Source organism: Nelumbo lutea, chromosome 4 (assembly GCF_056320005.1).
Source record: "Nelumbo lutea isolate HS-2025 chromosome 4, American lotus-T2T, whole genome shotgun sequence".
Classification (NCBI taxonomy): domain Eukaryota; kingdom Viridiplantae; phylum Streptophyta; class Magnoliopsida; order Proteales; family Nelumbonaceae; genus Nelumbo; species Nelumbo lutea.
The window spans coordinates 88501884-88516140 of NC_142687.1; the positions used below are offsets into that span (position 1 = coordinate 88501884).

General features: G+C 37.8%; 2 protein-coding genes and 1 pseudogene across 5 annotated transcripts; 2 read left to right on the top strand and 1 right to left on the bottom strand.

Moving 5' to 3' along the window:
- Window positions 1-1483: 1483 nt before the first annotated feature.
- On the top strand, window positions 1484-3125 carry LOC148861633 (18S ribosomal RNA; annotated as a pseudogene).
- Window positions 3126-4230: 1105 nt separating this feature from the next.
- On the bottom strand, window positions 4231-6693 carry LOC148861634 (putative transcription factor At1g11510). The gene has a single exon (XM_088985891.1). The coding sequence runs from the start codon at window positions 5651-5653 to the stop codon at window positions 4439-4441; it is 1215 nt and encodes a 404-aa protein (XP_088842017.1). The 5' UTR covers window positions 5654-6693; the 3' UTR covers window positions 4231-4438.
- Window positions 6694-7530: 837 nt separating this feature from the next.
- LOC148861635 (intracellular ribonuclease LX-like) lies at window positions 7531-13788 on the top strand. Of its 4 annotated transcripts, XM_088982317.1 has the most exons (9): window positions 7568-7808; window positions 7927-8066; window positions 8266-8416; window positions 8545-8635; window positions 11297-11401; window positions 12518-12646; window positions 12750-12942; window positions 13029-13279; window positions 13424-13788. In XM_088982317.1, the coding sequence occupies exons 3-9, from the start codon at window positions 8376-8378 to the stop codon at window positions 13538-13540; spliced, it is 927 nt and encodes a 308-aa protein (XP_088838443.1). In that variant the 5' UTR covers window positions 7568-7808; window positions 7927-8066; window positions 8266-8375; the 3' UTR covers window positions 13541-13788. The 4 variants fall into 4 exon arrangements, with proteins under 4 accessions (XP_088838442.1, XP_088838446.1, XP_088838443.1 ...); XM_088982316.1 differs by having other exon boundaries at window positions 7531-8066; XM_088982319.1 differs by lacking the exon at window positions 8545-8635 and having other exon boundaries at window positions 7582-7808.
- Window positions 13789-14257: the final 469 nt, after the last annotated feature.

The window sequence follows — 14257 nt, forward strand, 5'->3', positions numbered from 1 at the left end:
CGTATTTGCTTTTTGGGTCATCGGAGTTTTTTTGTAAGTGTAAGTGACGGAAACATCATAGGAGCATTTTGTAAGGTATAGTTCAATACTTTCTGTATTTTAACCCCCCTGTATATTGAAAGAATGTCTTCTATCAAGAAACACTTAAGCTAGGTGGTGGTCGGATATGCAGTGCAGGCGAAGGATTTGATGGACCTCGAGGCATAGGGTCAAGATTTAGAGAACATAGTGAGGAACGGTTGGGTTGTCATGCGAATATTTGTAATTACTCATTTTATTAATTATTTTTGTGAAAAATAAAAGATCTGGTTCTTAGTTTGGATGCTTAGTGCAAGTGTTAAATGTCATTGAGAAGAAAGAGGGTTGCAGGTGTCCATTGACTTTGGAAAGGACTTTGCAGGTGTTTAGGTAACATCGGAAATAATGGATTTCAAGTATTTGTGTCGGGCACTTGTTGGACTCTATTGCGATCAAGCATTAGCGTAATGAACTTTATCATAGATTATTTAGAGAAAGAAGAAAAAAAATGAACAGTATTATTCCGATATCTGAGATACTATTAGGTGTGAAAGAGATCCCAAATAACATTATGTAAATAAGCAGATAATTAACATATTCATAGAAAGGGAAGTTGGATTACTTTGTAGGGAAATGCAATTTTTAATTTTTTTATCCACACATGGATCAAGGGTTGTCATGTCTTGAGACGGTGAAGCCCTTCATAGGAAATATAGTTGAGGTTCGGCCAGTGTAAATAATCAGCATAAGTCAGAGTTTCATTGCAATCACGTCAACTAACCCTAAATTATGAGCTTCAGACCTCTGTTGCCTTTGTGGTAAGGTTTTGATCATCGCTTGAGAAAACTAGTTGAGGTCTTTTAATGCAAGTAAGATATCAATAGTTGGAATACATCGTTGCTCCTAACAAAGCATTATAGTCTACACGTAAGATGGCTTAACTTTGTTCTTACTTAGACTGTTACATTTACAAGTAGGTAAAGAAAATGGTATGGGTTTAGTGTTTCATCCAACGTACACTGCATGTGCTTTAGGTCTAACCCTAGAAGCTAAGATAAACTACCCCAACTTCTTTGGTAGCACATCAGTATTAGACTTGGCATGATAAACTCCCTAAATCTATCCAATGGTTGAGAACAATCTAAACTAACACAAGTTTCATAAGTGTCCAATTTGGCAATATAGAGTTTTTGGGCATTCTGTAATTGGTGGGATTAGATCGGCCTAACTGGGCCCAGATCAAGCAGATTTGGAAGGGGAGTGATCCGGCCAATTTAGAGCTTTGAAAGGGAATTTTTGTATGATGGAGGAGTAATCAAGGGTATTTTAGGCTGAACTTTTATAGGTAGGGAATTTAGGATGTCTGATATTTAATGTAAGTGCTTGATCTAAGGGTCGATGTAAATAGGGATTAATTGGGGCTGTCAATTTGATATCGGGAAAATTTAATGATGGATCTAAGGGCATTTGGGATGAAACTCAGGGGTATTTTGTGTGTGTGTGTGTGTGTGTGTGTGTGTTTTGCGTTTCGAAGGGATAAAAAAGGTTTGATCAAATGTTCAGGATAAATTGGAGGTTAAAGCGACGAACCGACCAAATATTGGGTGCTGACACCTATCAACTTTCGATGGTAGGATAGTAACTTAGTATGGTGGTGATGGGTGATGGAGAGTTAGGGTTCAATTCTAAAGAGGGAGCCTAAGAAATGGCTACCACATCCAAGGAAGGCTACAGGCACGCAAATTACCCAATCCTAATACGGGGAGGTATTAACCATTAATAACAATACCAAGCTCTACGAATCTAGTAATTTGAATAAGTACAATCTAAATTCCTTAATGGGGATCCATTGGAGGGAAAGTCTAGTGCTAGCAACTGTGGTAATTCTAGCTCCAATAGTGTATATTAAAGATTTTGCAGTTAAAAAACTCATAGTTGGACCTTAGGTTGGACTGACCAGTTCGCCTCGTAGTGTGCACCAGCCTCTCATCGCTTCTACGTAGAATGCATTCCTAGCCTTAACTAACTGAGCCATGCCTCCAATGTTGTTACTTTGAAAAAATTAGAGTGCTCAAAGCAAACCTACACTCTAAAAACATTAGCATGGGATAACACCATAGGATTTTGGTCCTATTACGTTGGCCTTTAGGATTAAAGTAATGATTAGCAAGGACAATAGGAGGAGTTAGTGTATCATAGTCAAAGGTGAAATTATTGGATTTATGAAAGATGAACCACTATAAAAACATTTTCCAATGATGTTTTCATTAATCAAGAACAAAATTTTAGGGTCGAAGGCAATTAGATATTGTCATATTCTCAACCATAAACAATGCCAACCAAGGGTTAGCAAATGTTTCTTTTAGGACTTCGCTAACACCTTATGAGAAATCAAAATCTTTGGGTTCCATTAAGAGTTCGGTCGCAAGGTTGAAACTTAAAAGAATTGATAGAAGGACATCACTAGAAGTGAAGCCTACAGCTTAATTTGACTCAACACGAGTAAACTTACCAAGTCCAGACATAGTAATGTTGACAGACTAAAAGCTCATTCTTGATTCTATGAGTGCTGGTGCATGGTCATTCTTAGTTGGTGGAGTGATTTGTCTAATTAATTCTGTTAACGAACGAGACATCAACATATTAATTAACTATGGGGGGGCACCATTTGTGGCTAGCTTCTTAGAGGGACCATGGCCATTTAAGCCACAAAATTTTGAGGCGATAATAGGTTTGTGATGCCCTTAGATGTTTTAGGCCGCACACACATTGCAATGATGTATTCAACGAGTCTATAGCCATGGTCGATAAATCTGGATAATCTTTAAAAACTTCATTATGATGGGGATAGATCATTACATTTGTTGGTCTTCAACGAGGAATTCCTAGTAAGTGCGACTCATCAACTCGTGTTGACTACGTCCCTACCCTTTGTACACACCGCCTATCACTTCTACCAATTGAATGGTTTGGTAAAGTGTTTAGATCATGGCGGCATAGGTAATTTATCGCGCATGACATTGTGAGAAGTCCACTTAACCTTATCATTTAGAGGAAAGAGAAGTCATAACAAGGTTTTCGTATATGAACCTACAGAATGATCATTTTCGATACTTATCCCATAGAAAGACTTGTGAACATGTGATGCTTGCAAGGACCCTCGAGGGGTGGCCTTGGGGTATGACCATCTCTCACCTACTTGGGGTTGCTCGACACCTTGCCTTATGGCCCCCAACCTCCATGGCACATGGTTTAAAGTACAAATACACCCCTTGTGCCGTAACGAGGTGTATTGATACTTTGACCCTTGATTCCATCAATTTATTTTTATTTTTTAAATTTTAGTTAGTTTTTGGGATGACCCAAATTGACCCAAGAAAGGTTTAGCTAAACGCTTTAACTATTCAATGGGCTGTGGAACCAATGACAAGGTTCCACACTAGTATTAAATACATGGGACCCGCATCTTTTATAGTGGGGCCATGAATTTAATACTAGCGTGAAACCTTATCATTGGTTTCATAACCCGCTAGACAGCTATAGCGTTCAACTAATCCGAATTAAATTAACCCATTGGTCAACCCTAACCCAAACATTTAGGGTTAGGATCTAGCATTTGACAACCCAACCTGAAATTCAACCAACCCAAAGTGTCTTGGCCAAACCCGAACCCGACCCACCCAACCCAATTGCCAAGCCTAGACTTAACATGCCCTAGATTTTCATAAATTGACTTGAGCATACCCTAAGCTTTTATAATGGACTTAAAACATACCTTGTGATAAATTTAAATTCCTTTGTTATGGCATTGTTTCCATATTCTCTTCTCCAACAAACCTCCTCATTTATATTATTTTCTCAATGTTAAATATGGTGCCCACAATTTAGCCTCAACTGGGCTGAAAAGTCAAAACGCTTTGTTCTAGAGATTCTTTAAAAGTGATCTGATTAATGCTATTAATAATTCTACCTATGATCTTCGGTAAGGTAAATTTTATTATTAGTTTTTGCTTCAGGTTTTTCTCTTTTCCTTTTTTTTTTTTTTGTTTATTCTGTTCTTCCATTTGTGTTTTTGGCTCCTGTTGGTTGAATGGATTTTTTTGGTAGCTTTCTTCTTGAGAGACCATTTTTTATGCAGCGCCTCTCATCTTCAGACTTAAGCATTTGAACCATTCTCCACATGGCATCTCCCTTCTCTGCATGCTGAGTAGATGATCAAAGCTCTCATTTATTAAAGGGAAAAAGAGTAGTTGATCTCCCAAACGTAACAAATGCATAGTTTGATAGACGATAAAGTATAGTTAAAACCGAAATTCACCAAAACTCTCAGAAAACTCCCTCCTTAGAAAAGAAAAAGAAGTAACATTGTCTTTTTTTTTTCTCACATTGGCAGAAAACAAACCAACAACTACTAATTACCTCACTTTTTTGATCCAAGAGCATCAAACAGCATCTTCAACTGGTCCCTGAATAAATCAACCCGCTTCAGGTACATCTCAATCTCTTCCATATGCAACTTCCTCCACCTCTCCTCCAATTCCTTCAACTTTGAGCTCCCCATCAAACCCAAACCTTCTTTCACAATATCCTCTCCAAAATCAGGCCTAAGCCGGAATGACTCCATTACACACGGGTACATTGACCAATTTAGCTCTTCATCGGCCTTCACTGCCGCATTTGGGGCCTCTCCCGAAGAAGCCGAACCGACAGCCTTTTCAACTTTCTGTTTCCCATCATCGGTAGTAGCTTGATTATTGCCACCAGCATCATCGGAACCCCATATCTTCTTGGACAAATGGAATGTCTTGGATTCGTGCGACTTAGAAAAAACAGGGTCGTTGCCCCCTTTCCCTCTGCCCATATTGGTCTTGTATTTCTTCTTTAATCGACGGATTTTATCAGCTAATTGGTTCTTATTTACATCAACGTGGAGCGATTTCTTGATGAACTCAAGAAACCCAGCCATGTCTGTCCATGGGTCAGTGCCTTTCTTTGAGTAATCGATTATACCCTTCAAGATTATGATCTCGTCGTCCTCGCTCCACAACCTCTGAAACAATTGCTTCTTGGCATCGTCCCCGGACTTCTTCTCAGATTCTTCTACTTGAAGCGACCCGTTCTCATCGGCGTTCCAAACCTTCTTCTTTTTACTCTTGGGGTCCCTGTTCCCCTCTTTATCAGTCTCCACGGGGCGTTTTGCTCTGGTGGTAGATCTTGTGGGGCTGCTCAACGCCGGAGGAGCAGCAGATCCTGGCCTCGTCGGAGGCTTCTTGGGCTTGAGTGTGTCGTCCATAGGCTTGGAGGTGAAAGGCTTTATTCTTGGATCGGCACCTCGAGCGGGCTGGCGGGGTTTTTCGGGTGATTCAGAATCAGAACCGGACTCTTCCTGGGAATCGAACTCTTCGTCTTCTTCTTCTTCTTCTTCTTCATCACCGGAGGGAGGGTGAACTTGACGACCTGACATAGTAGCGGATTTAATGGTCGGGTTCTTGTAAGAGGATCTCTTAGCGGAAACTTGCTCGTGTTCATCTTCTTCTTCGTCCTCTTCTGCTTCTTCTTCGTCCTCTTCTACATCTTCAGACGAGGAATAGGCATCCGGTGGGTTGTCAAGAAGTGATGAGCGTTCCGGAGGCATCTTCTCTCCGGCAGAAGATAAAGGGTCTGAAATTCGAACCAGAGAAAAGTAGGGCTTTTAGAGATGTGTCGACATTTTATAGCAGCCGGACGGACGGGGTCCAATTGCCTTTCGTTTGAACACGCGAAAAGCTTGTGGTGTGTGCCTGGCTGGGGGATGGCAACGGGGCGGGTTCGGAGGTCCTACCCGCCTCTCTAAACCTTTCAACCCGTATCCGCCCTAAAATTCGTACAAGCTTGGATTTTAAGAATTTAAATTCTTTATATATATAAAAATGTAATACCCTCCTAATATTTAAGGGTAAGGGCGGGTTGGAATCTGCATCTAATTTTTTATTATTTCTCGTCGTAATAAATATGTAACATAACATAAATAAATAACAAAATTTCTAATTATTTACTTAAGACATATAAAAAACACATAAATTATCGATTATCCTTTACATAAAATTCAAATTATTATTAAATTTAACAATTAATAGATAAAATTTAGGAAGAATGACTAATCAGCCCAGATCAGAATTTTATAACTCCAAAGTATAGGGGGAATGCATCCTGACCATGAATTGATGCCAAATTCATAGGCAAGATGTGGTTTATAGGAGGGGAGAGGGCCAGTAGTAGGGGGAGTTGGAAAATTTATCCGTACTTCGTAAAATTTATATGCTTTCCAACAATATACATGTTGAGGTGGGTCAAGTTTAATCTAATACAGACCCTACCTGTACTCGTATGGATTACACTAGGTACAAAAAAGACAAACCATAGACTCAAAAAGCTTAATGGTCCAATTTGGTTCGTGAGTAGGATCAGAACCAAACCCCCTAGGAATTGAAATCAGAATCATCTATTTCTGATGAATTTTGGCTCAGTAAGGAATTGGAATCGGATGTAGATTGTTACAATTTGGTTCATTTGGAGTCAAGGTTTAAAAAATCGATATGATATGTCCCATATCGGACGAAACACCCTACATTTTTTAATAATAAAAAAAACTTTTTTAACCCCCAAAAACCAAAATTTGAAAAAAACAAAACTAAAAAAAGCTAATTTCGTGTGTATCTAAGTATCGATACACCTCTACGTATTGGTACTTTGAACCATGTTTAGAGTTGGAATCAAAATCAATTGAAAGTTTTAAATTTGTATTAGTCTTTTTATTACTTTATTATTATTTTATTAGTATTTAATAATTAATATCTTAGTGTTTTTCATTAATTTATGAATATTTTATTAATATATTATTATTTTATTATTACTTTTATAATATCTTTATTATTATCTATATATATATATATTAAAATTGGATGATCCTATTATATTTCCTTTCTAAATTTAGAAACTACATTAAACCGTAATAAAATAATTTAGTTTGATTTCCTTTCCAAACTTTCATATTCACTACAAGAAAAATTGTCTAAGGCGGCGGTTTAGAACCAGCTGTCTTAAAGACCGCCACCACAAAGAATGCTAAAGTAGTGGTTTCGGAAACCAAAACATTTATGGGTGGGCGGTCTTTTCGTTGTCTTTAACTTTGAATTGGATTTGAATCGATCCCTCTATGGACAAAGGCTGTTTGGTTGAAATGCAAATACAAATATATACACTATATATTTATATATTCTTTGGTTCATTAATGCAAACACGATTTATATTTTAAATCATTTTTGTATTTATCATATTTGTTTGAAATTGGTAAAAAGGTGTGGGCTCATCATTAATTGCTCTAAATGGTCTAATGCCTCAATTTTGGTCAAAAAAATTAATAATACAAAAGTGTCAAAAAAACACAATTTTTCTCTAATAATCATTACTTTTTACGTTTCAAACAAACGCGGACCGGGGTGCATAAATACCCCGGTTCGGCGTTTGTATCGCAAACAAAGAAAAACTTCAAATAGGGGAATCCCGCGTTGTTCTACTCCTTCGCGCCTAGCATTCTAGTCCCAAGAGAGGGAATCAAACAGAGAGGGGATCATGCTCGCCTCAATTTCCCCAAGCTCTTTCTTGGCAGGGATGGTGCTGCCACTCCTCCATGTTCATCACCCCCAACTCCCATTGCAAATCTTCACCAACCCAGCAGCAACAGTCGCCGCCTCAGCCTCATTCGGAAGCTCAACATGTGGAGACTGCATCCATGCCTCACTACTAGAAAGGTATATAATTAGAGGCGAAAAGTCAGAGGCGTTTGATGAAAATTGCCTCTGAAAATGTTGAATTACAACGGTTTGAATTAATTATTATTAAGGCACTTCGTCAATGCCTCTATTCTAGTTACCGAGAGACTGATTACTGTTTGGGCTCGCTGAGAGAGAGAGAGAGAGAAATGAGGGTTTTGCAATTTGCATTTGAACTCGAACCCCTCGTTCCATTCGATCAGAGGAGGCATTCTTTGAACCGAATTCGTCAAAAAGGTAGGGTTTCTCTGACTCATTGCAAATAGTTACTCAGATGTTGACATTCGGGAAAACTAAAATCGGAGATCGGATATCGGATATCAGATATCGATGATCGATTTTGTTTGTTTTGACAATATTTTGAGCTTTTTCTTTTCTTCTGTGTTTTATCTATTCCGTGGACTTAAAGTCGTGTTGGTTGTTTTTCTCTGAACAGTTAAGTAACGGTGATAAATCTTATGAAACATAGTTTGAAACTGTGACTATCTGCGTTGAAGATGGAGAAAGCAAAACCTCTCATTTCGACGAATAATTCACATTATAGTGATGACGATGGCATGGAAGCTCGGTTTACGGAGCTCTACAAGGTTTTCTCTACTAATTTTTAATTTCATCAGAATTCTCTCTTCAATTGGTTTTTTACGCCTTATTGTTTGAAAAATTTTCCTTCTACTTTCACTTCTACTTGATCCATGAATTCGAAATCTGGTTGTAGAGCGGACTATCGTTTGGCGAAAGAATATTTTCTGAAGCTATGTAGTTGCTCGATCAGAGAAATCAAGCGACTTCTTTTGGCAAATACGTCTGTAATTTCTTTTCTCGCAATTAAAACATTGTCTTCAATTTGAGTTTAGTTTATTTTTGTTCATGCATACTCTTACACTTGATTGCTTTGAAATTTGATTTTTGTTGTATTTAGCTAGACTGTATGTTCTAGTTCACAGCTTGAAGAAATCGAACAGTTATGGTTTGGTATTCCAGAACAGTTCTGATTTAGTGGACCAGAAGTTCTAATGCAGAGTAGTGTATGAAAGATACACAGATCAGAAGAGCGACAATAGCTTTGGTTTAGTATTCTAAGTCTCAGATGAACTCCCTGGAAATCAAGAGTAGGTTTACATTCATCAAGTCCAGGATGTATCTTGCCTGTGTTGAACAATGTTCCAGCTGCCAAGGCCCATTGTCTTTTTCTCTTAACCATCTGATTGTGTTCTCTGAATCACTTTCAATGTTTAGGCTTGAAATACCCAGATCTCCAGCTATAGATCCCAGTTAAAGCAGCTAGCATCTAAACCTCAGTGGAGACAACAGTCCTTATTGGACCATTGAAAGCCCAGCAAATCAGCCATCATTTCCCCTAATTATCCCCCCAATACCAGGTATTTCTCTTTCATTAGAAGCCCAAGATAAAGCTGTTTCATCCCAAAGCTACCGCTGTGCACCTATTCCTCTAGTCATTTTCATCCATTATATTCCAGGACTGCCCTGTGTGATCTGGAAGTCAATGATGTGGATTTTTCTTTCATCCTTCAAAGCTTCTGCAATGGCACCGTTAGCAGACATATATCCGAACTTGAAGTATGGGCAAACCTTATACAGAATGTGCATGTATGAGAGGAGCTCACCTGGTCCAGTAATGATTTATGGATTGGGTTGGGTTTATCCAACTTCTAGTTGATTGATAGGAGATCAGAGTAGAGGTGTCAATGGACTTGCTTTGGGTTGGATCCAATTTGAATTATTATTAATTTGAACGGGTTGGAAATTCCAATAAGAAATGTCGAATTGGACCACTCCAGATTATAGTCCAAAGTATTTTATCGGATTGGATTGGGCTGGTCCATCTGTAATGGACTCATATTAGACCAGGTTGGGTTGAACCAATATCTGGTCTATTGACAGTTCTATTCGGCTGCAGGTAATTTAGCAGTGAGAAAGAGAAAATGCCTAGGTTTTTGGCACTTTTGACATCATACCGTGGTTGCTGACAGCTTAGCTAGTCAGCTATAACACTTTTGTTTAGAGAGAAAATGATACCTGTGCTGGTCATTATGTTGTGACACAAGAGTACCATAGTGACTACGAGCTTGGCAAGATGCTATTGCTATTAAGTTCAATACAAGAGCCGGTTGATCAATTGGAAATGGAGTCTGAATCTGCTGTGTCTACTATGCTGTGGACTGCATTGTATTCCTAGTAAGCTCAGGACATTTGTCCATTATTTGTACAGCTCTTCTCTCTCTCTCCCTCTCTCTCTCTCTCTCTCTCTCTCTCTCTCAATTCAGGTTGACTAGTCAGTCCATCTCTCTCTCATTTCCTCTCTACAAGTCTGGCAAGATGCTATTGCCTATTACTCCTGTATATAGGCAGTTTTAACAATCATATGTTTAAATTTCTATTGATTAGTTCTAACAATATTTATAAATGGAGCAGTCCAGTTTTTTTTTTTTTTTATTTATCAATGCTACATGGTCTTAAATTAATCTTTGATTTGTGGAAAGAAAATTTTTCATGTTCTACTACAAAAGTTCAGATTGAAGTTTAAACAGTTTTTTTTGTTTTTTTTTTTTATGGTTCTATTTTGAAACAATGGGTAAGATGTTCAAATTGAAGTTCAAGTACAATACCATAGAGAAACAGAGCAACCCTGTTTCTCTTAAATCTATTGCTGAACTTTACACTTCTAGTGGATGTACAACATTTCCATTAATGAACTTTAGCATGGGTGAGTCAATTACTAAGGATAAGGGGGGGGGGGGAGAGAGAGAGAGAGAGAGAGAGATTGTTGCCTGGTTGGATTCAAGGTTGGGACATCATCCAAAAATTCTATAGGATTTTTTTTTTTTTTTTTTGCAAAATTGTAGTTTCTAGAATACCCAAAAAAATTAATGGGTAGACTTGGTGGAGAACCCAAAACAGATGGTAGATAGAATTCTCGAAACTCTTTATTTCTTTCCTTATCTTGGCAAATGTAAAAACAGAATTTGGTTTATGATGCTGTAAGTTTGTTACTAAAATGACAACATGATTGTAGCCACACAACTAAAATATGATTGCCATCTCCATGGTACAACCCCCATCAATGACAACATCCAAGTATGAAAGATGTTTGCTACCAACATGTTGGTATCGGTAACAGATCTGGATTGTTGATTAGTTGATCAGTCCCCATGTTAATTAAATTAATTCTCTGGAAAAAAAAAGAAAATGAACAATCTGCAAGTGTTATAGAATGGTAGCTGGAATTTTAAAACTTAAATGTCTCCAAGTATGAACATAGATTAGACTACTAATTTCTCAAGCCTATTTTGCTTTATCTCTCTTGCTTTAACTATCAAGATCCACCCTTTATCAGCAATCAACGAGTTTATAAACTTAACTCTCTAATTAAGTTTGCACTTGTACTGAGTTAAATGATTAGCTTAGCTCCAAGGGAGCACATTCTAACTATTTGCTTTTCTATGCAGGGCTTAAGGATTTTGTTTCTAGTTTCACCTTCAGCATTGATCGGCAGTTACTTGCTTCAGGAAGCTTTGATGGGCTTATCCAATAAGTACGAGGCATATCTTCAGGTGGTCTAAACTCTCAAGTGCACACTTTAAGTCTTAATCTGGTAATGCTTCAAAACAGACTTGTTTGTAGTTGTATGCATTTCATGTATTTCATGCTTGATTTCCTATGTACTGATTAATCTAGAACCTTATTTGTTTATTGACCCTTATTGTTAGCTTCCTTTTTCTCCAATTTTTCCTGGTTTTCCATTTTTTTCTTTTTTACTCTAAGAAGGCTGTTGTCTTCTGTTGGTTCCTGATTTGAAATTGGACCGTGTACTGCATCTAATAGGTGCCACCGGTGAAGCAGTTATGATTCATGCTTGTTGGGCCATTGGTATAATTTGAGAAGTCAGAGGCACCATCCTGAATGCAATTCTGCAAAAGTTATTTTCTATGCAGGAAATTTCATCTGCACTTGTGACATTGGAAGTTTGCTCCACGACGAGGAATTTTCCACTTTTTTATTGAGATACCATAACAGTTGGGCCAGATGTTATTTCTGATTCTATCCAAACTGCACTTTGTATCTCCGGTTAATAACATGTTTTTTCTTCTTTTACTTGGAACTTGGATCAGAAACTTCTTTCTGTATGCCACAATTTCTGTAAATTTAATTTTGTGGTACAGATATATAAAATCAGAATAATATTACAATAGACTATCACAAAAATGAACCTGGAGAGGAAACTTTAGGTAACTCAGGCCTGAATTTCTGTTATTACTATCCTGGTTAATGATATGTTCATGCTATTCTAGGACTACTGAAGATTTCTTGATGCTATCCTCCCCTCATTGTTCCATTAATATAGCAGTGATTAGAGGTCACTGAAGATTTCTTGATGTCAAGGAACCCTTCAAACTAAAAGCTTAAGCTATTAGTTGAGGTCACTGAAGAAGTTTTTATCCTCCCCTCATTGTTCTGTTATATGGCATATCATGTAAAAGCTAAGAAGGTGTTTTTCTCTGTCAGTGTTCTACATATTTCTCATTTCTGTTTTTGGTTGATCTTTTTATATTAGTAAGGGAATTTGCACTTTATCATTATGGATCTGCACAGTCAGATGTATCTTATCTGTGGATTCATTTTATCTCAGCTTGGATTATAAATCTTCAGTGGTCCGGATCATATTGCAGGCAGAGCAAAGCAGGATGCTGCCTTCCAAAGAGCCAGACCGAGACTTCTTTATTAGGAGCTTGATTCCCTGCTCCCAGAATGGAAAACAACTCAAGAAATGCAGCAGAAGTCCTTTTGACAAAAATGAGGTAGTACAATATTCATTTTATCTAACAACAAATTCCTCTTTGCTCTCTTTGAATTTTGTCTCACCAGAACTAGCTCAAGCTATGGACATCAAAATCCATACAGCTCTCTGACCTGTTGGATCAACTTAATTTGTACTGGTCTAACATCAAATGCCCAAGCAATGATGGGAGGTTTTTGTGGAAAAGTGCATGGAAAACATATGGAGTGTGCTCTGCGCTTAGTCAACATGATTACTTTGAGAGGGCATTGAAACTTAGATCTGATGCCAATATGCTTAGCATACTAGGGGAGAATGGTGAGTTGCTCCCTCATTTTATTGACCTGATTTCTGATGTTTGCTTATCTAAGTATTTTTGTATTCTCCAACATGGGCATATGCAGGTATTATTCCTACAGATTATGTTGACTACAGTCTGATTGAAGTAGAGGAAGCCATTAACAATGAATTTGAAGATGCAGCTGCAATTCGTTGTAGTGTTGATTATAAGAATGGTAAATCTCAGCTTTATGAAATCTATGTCTGTGTGGACAAGTATGCAAACAAAATCATCCCCTTGGTAGAGGAAGTTAATGCACTGAAGTACCAAATGTCAGATGAAGCACTTCAACAGATGCCAGACTTTCAGGGCCGGGTATATTTTTCTATGAAATCTCTTTCTTTTTGCTTTCACATGACATGGCTTCTGCTTTTTCGTATACAGGTCTAGTGTGAAATCATCTTAGAAGCAATGATACCTGGTAATTGAAGTCTTTATAACATATTAATGCTTTTGCAGATTGATGTACTGAAGGAAATTGGCTGCATAGATGCTGATCTTGTAGTTCAGATCAAGAGTGTTGCATGTGAAATGAATTCTGAGGAAGAGATGATATTGCACAGAGTGTTTGCTTGAGAACCAACTAGATGATCTGGAACCAGAAGAAGCAGTAGCTCTTATGTCTGCCCTTGTATTTCAACAAAAGAACACTTTCAACAGAAGAACCAGAAGAAGCTGAGCCTACTCTTACTTTCAAGAAAGCACTCGGTAAGAGATTTGAAGTCCTTGTATTTTTTATGTCAATTGGATATTGTATTTGAATAATTATTTTGGAAATAATAATAATTAGTTTTTTTTTTAATTTAATACATTAATTTTGTTTCAAATTACATTTTTATTTAAGTTATTTTTATGTATGTCATGAGATTTTCACTAAGTAGGTATTAAAGTGATGAATTAGTAAAAGTTCTAGTGCAAAAAAAATGTCGAAATATACCTGATATAAAAATATAAAAAAAGATCTAAGCCGGTGGGCATCCAACCGTCGGCTTTGCCATAAACAATATGTCATATAAGTCTAAGCCGAGGTCATATAGCATCTAATCTGGCGGTTTGAACCGCCACCTAAAGGTGGGAGGGATGATTGAGAAAATGCTCAGGTGGCTGTCTTTTAGGACCTAAGCCGGCAGTCAAAACCGCCGCCTTATTAATGCTAACCCGGCAGTTCCAAAAGACCGCTGCTTTAGAGCAACTCGAACCACCTTTGACCAGTCATCAAAGGCGGTGGTCATTTTAACCTAAGCCAGTGGTCTTGATCTATGGCAGCAACTTCTTAGGGGGCGGACGCATGAC

Coding starts and splice junctions, on each gene's coding strand:
- LOC148861634 (XM_088985891.1), bottom strand. CDS start 5,653: ATGCCTCCGGAACGCTCATCACTTCTTGACAACCCACCGGATGCCTAT.
- LOC148861635 (XM_088982316.1), top strand. CDS start 8,376: ATGACGATGGCATGGAAGCTCGGTTTACGGAGCTCTACAAG. Junction 12,647..12,749: donor GTCCTTTTGACAAAAATGAG/GTAGTACAATAT, acceptor AAATCCATACAG/CTCTCTGACCTGTTGGATCA. Junction 12,943..13,028: donor TAGCATACTAGGGGAGAATG/GTGAGTTGCTCC, acceptor GGGCATATGCAG/GTATTATTCCTACAGATTAT.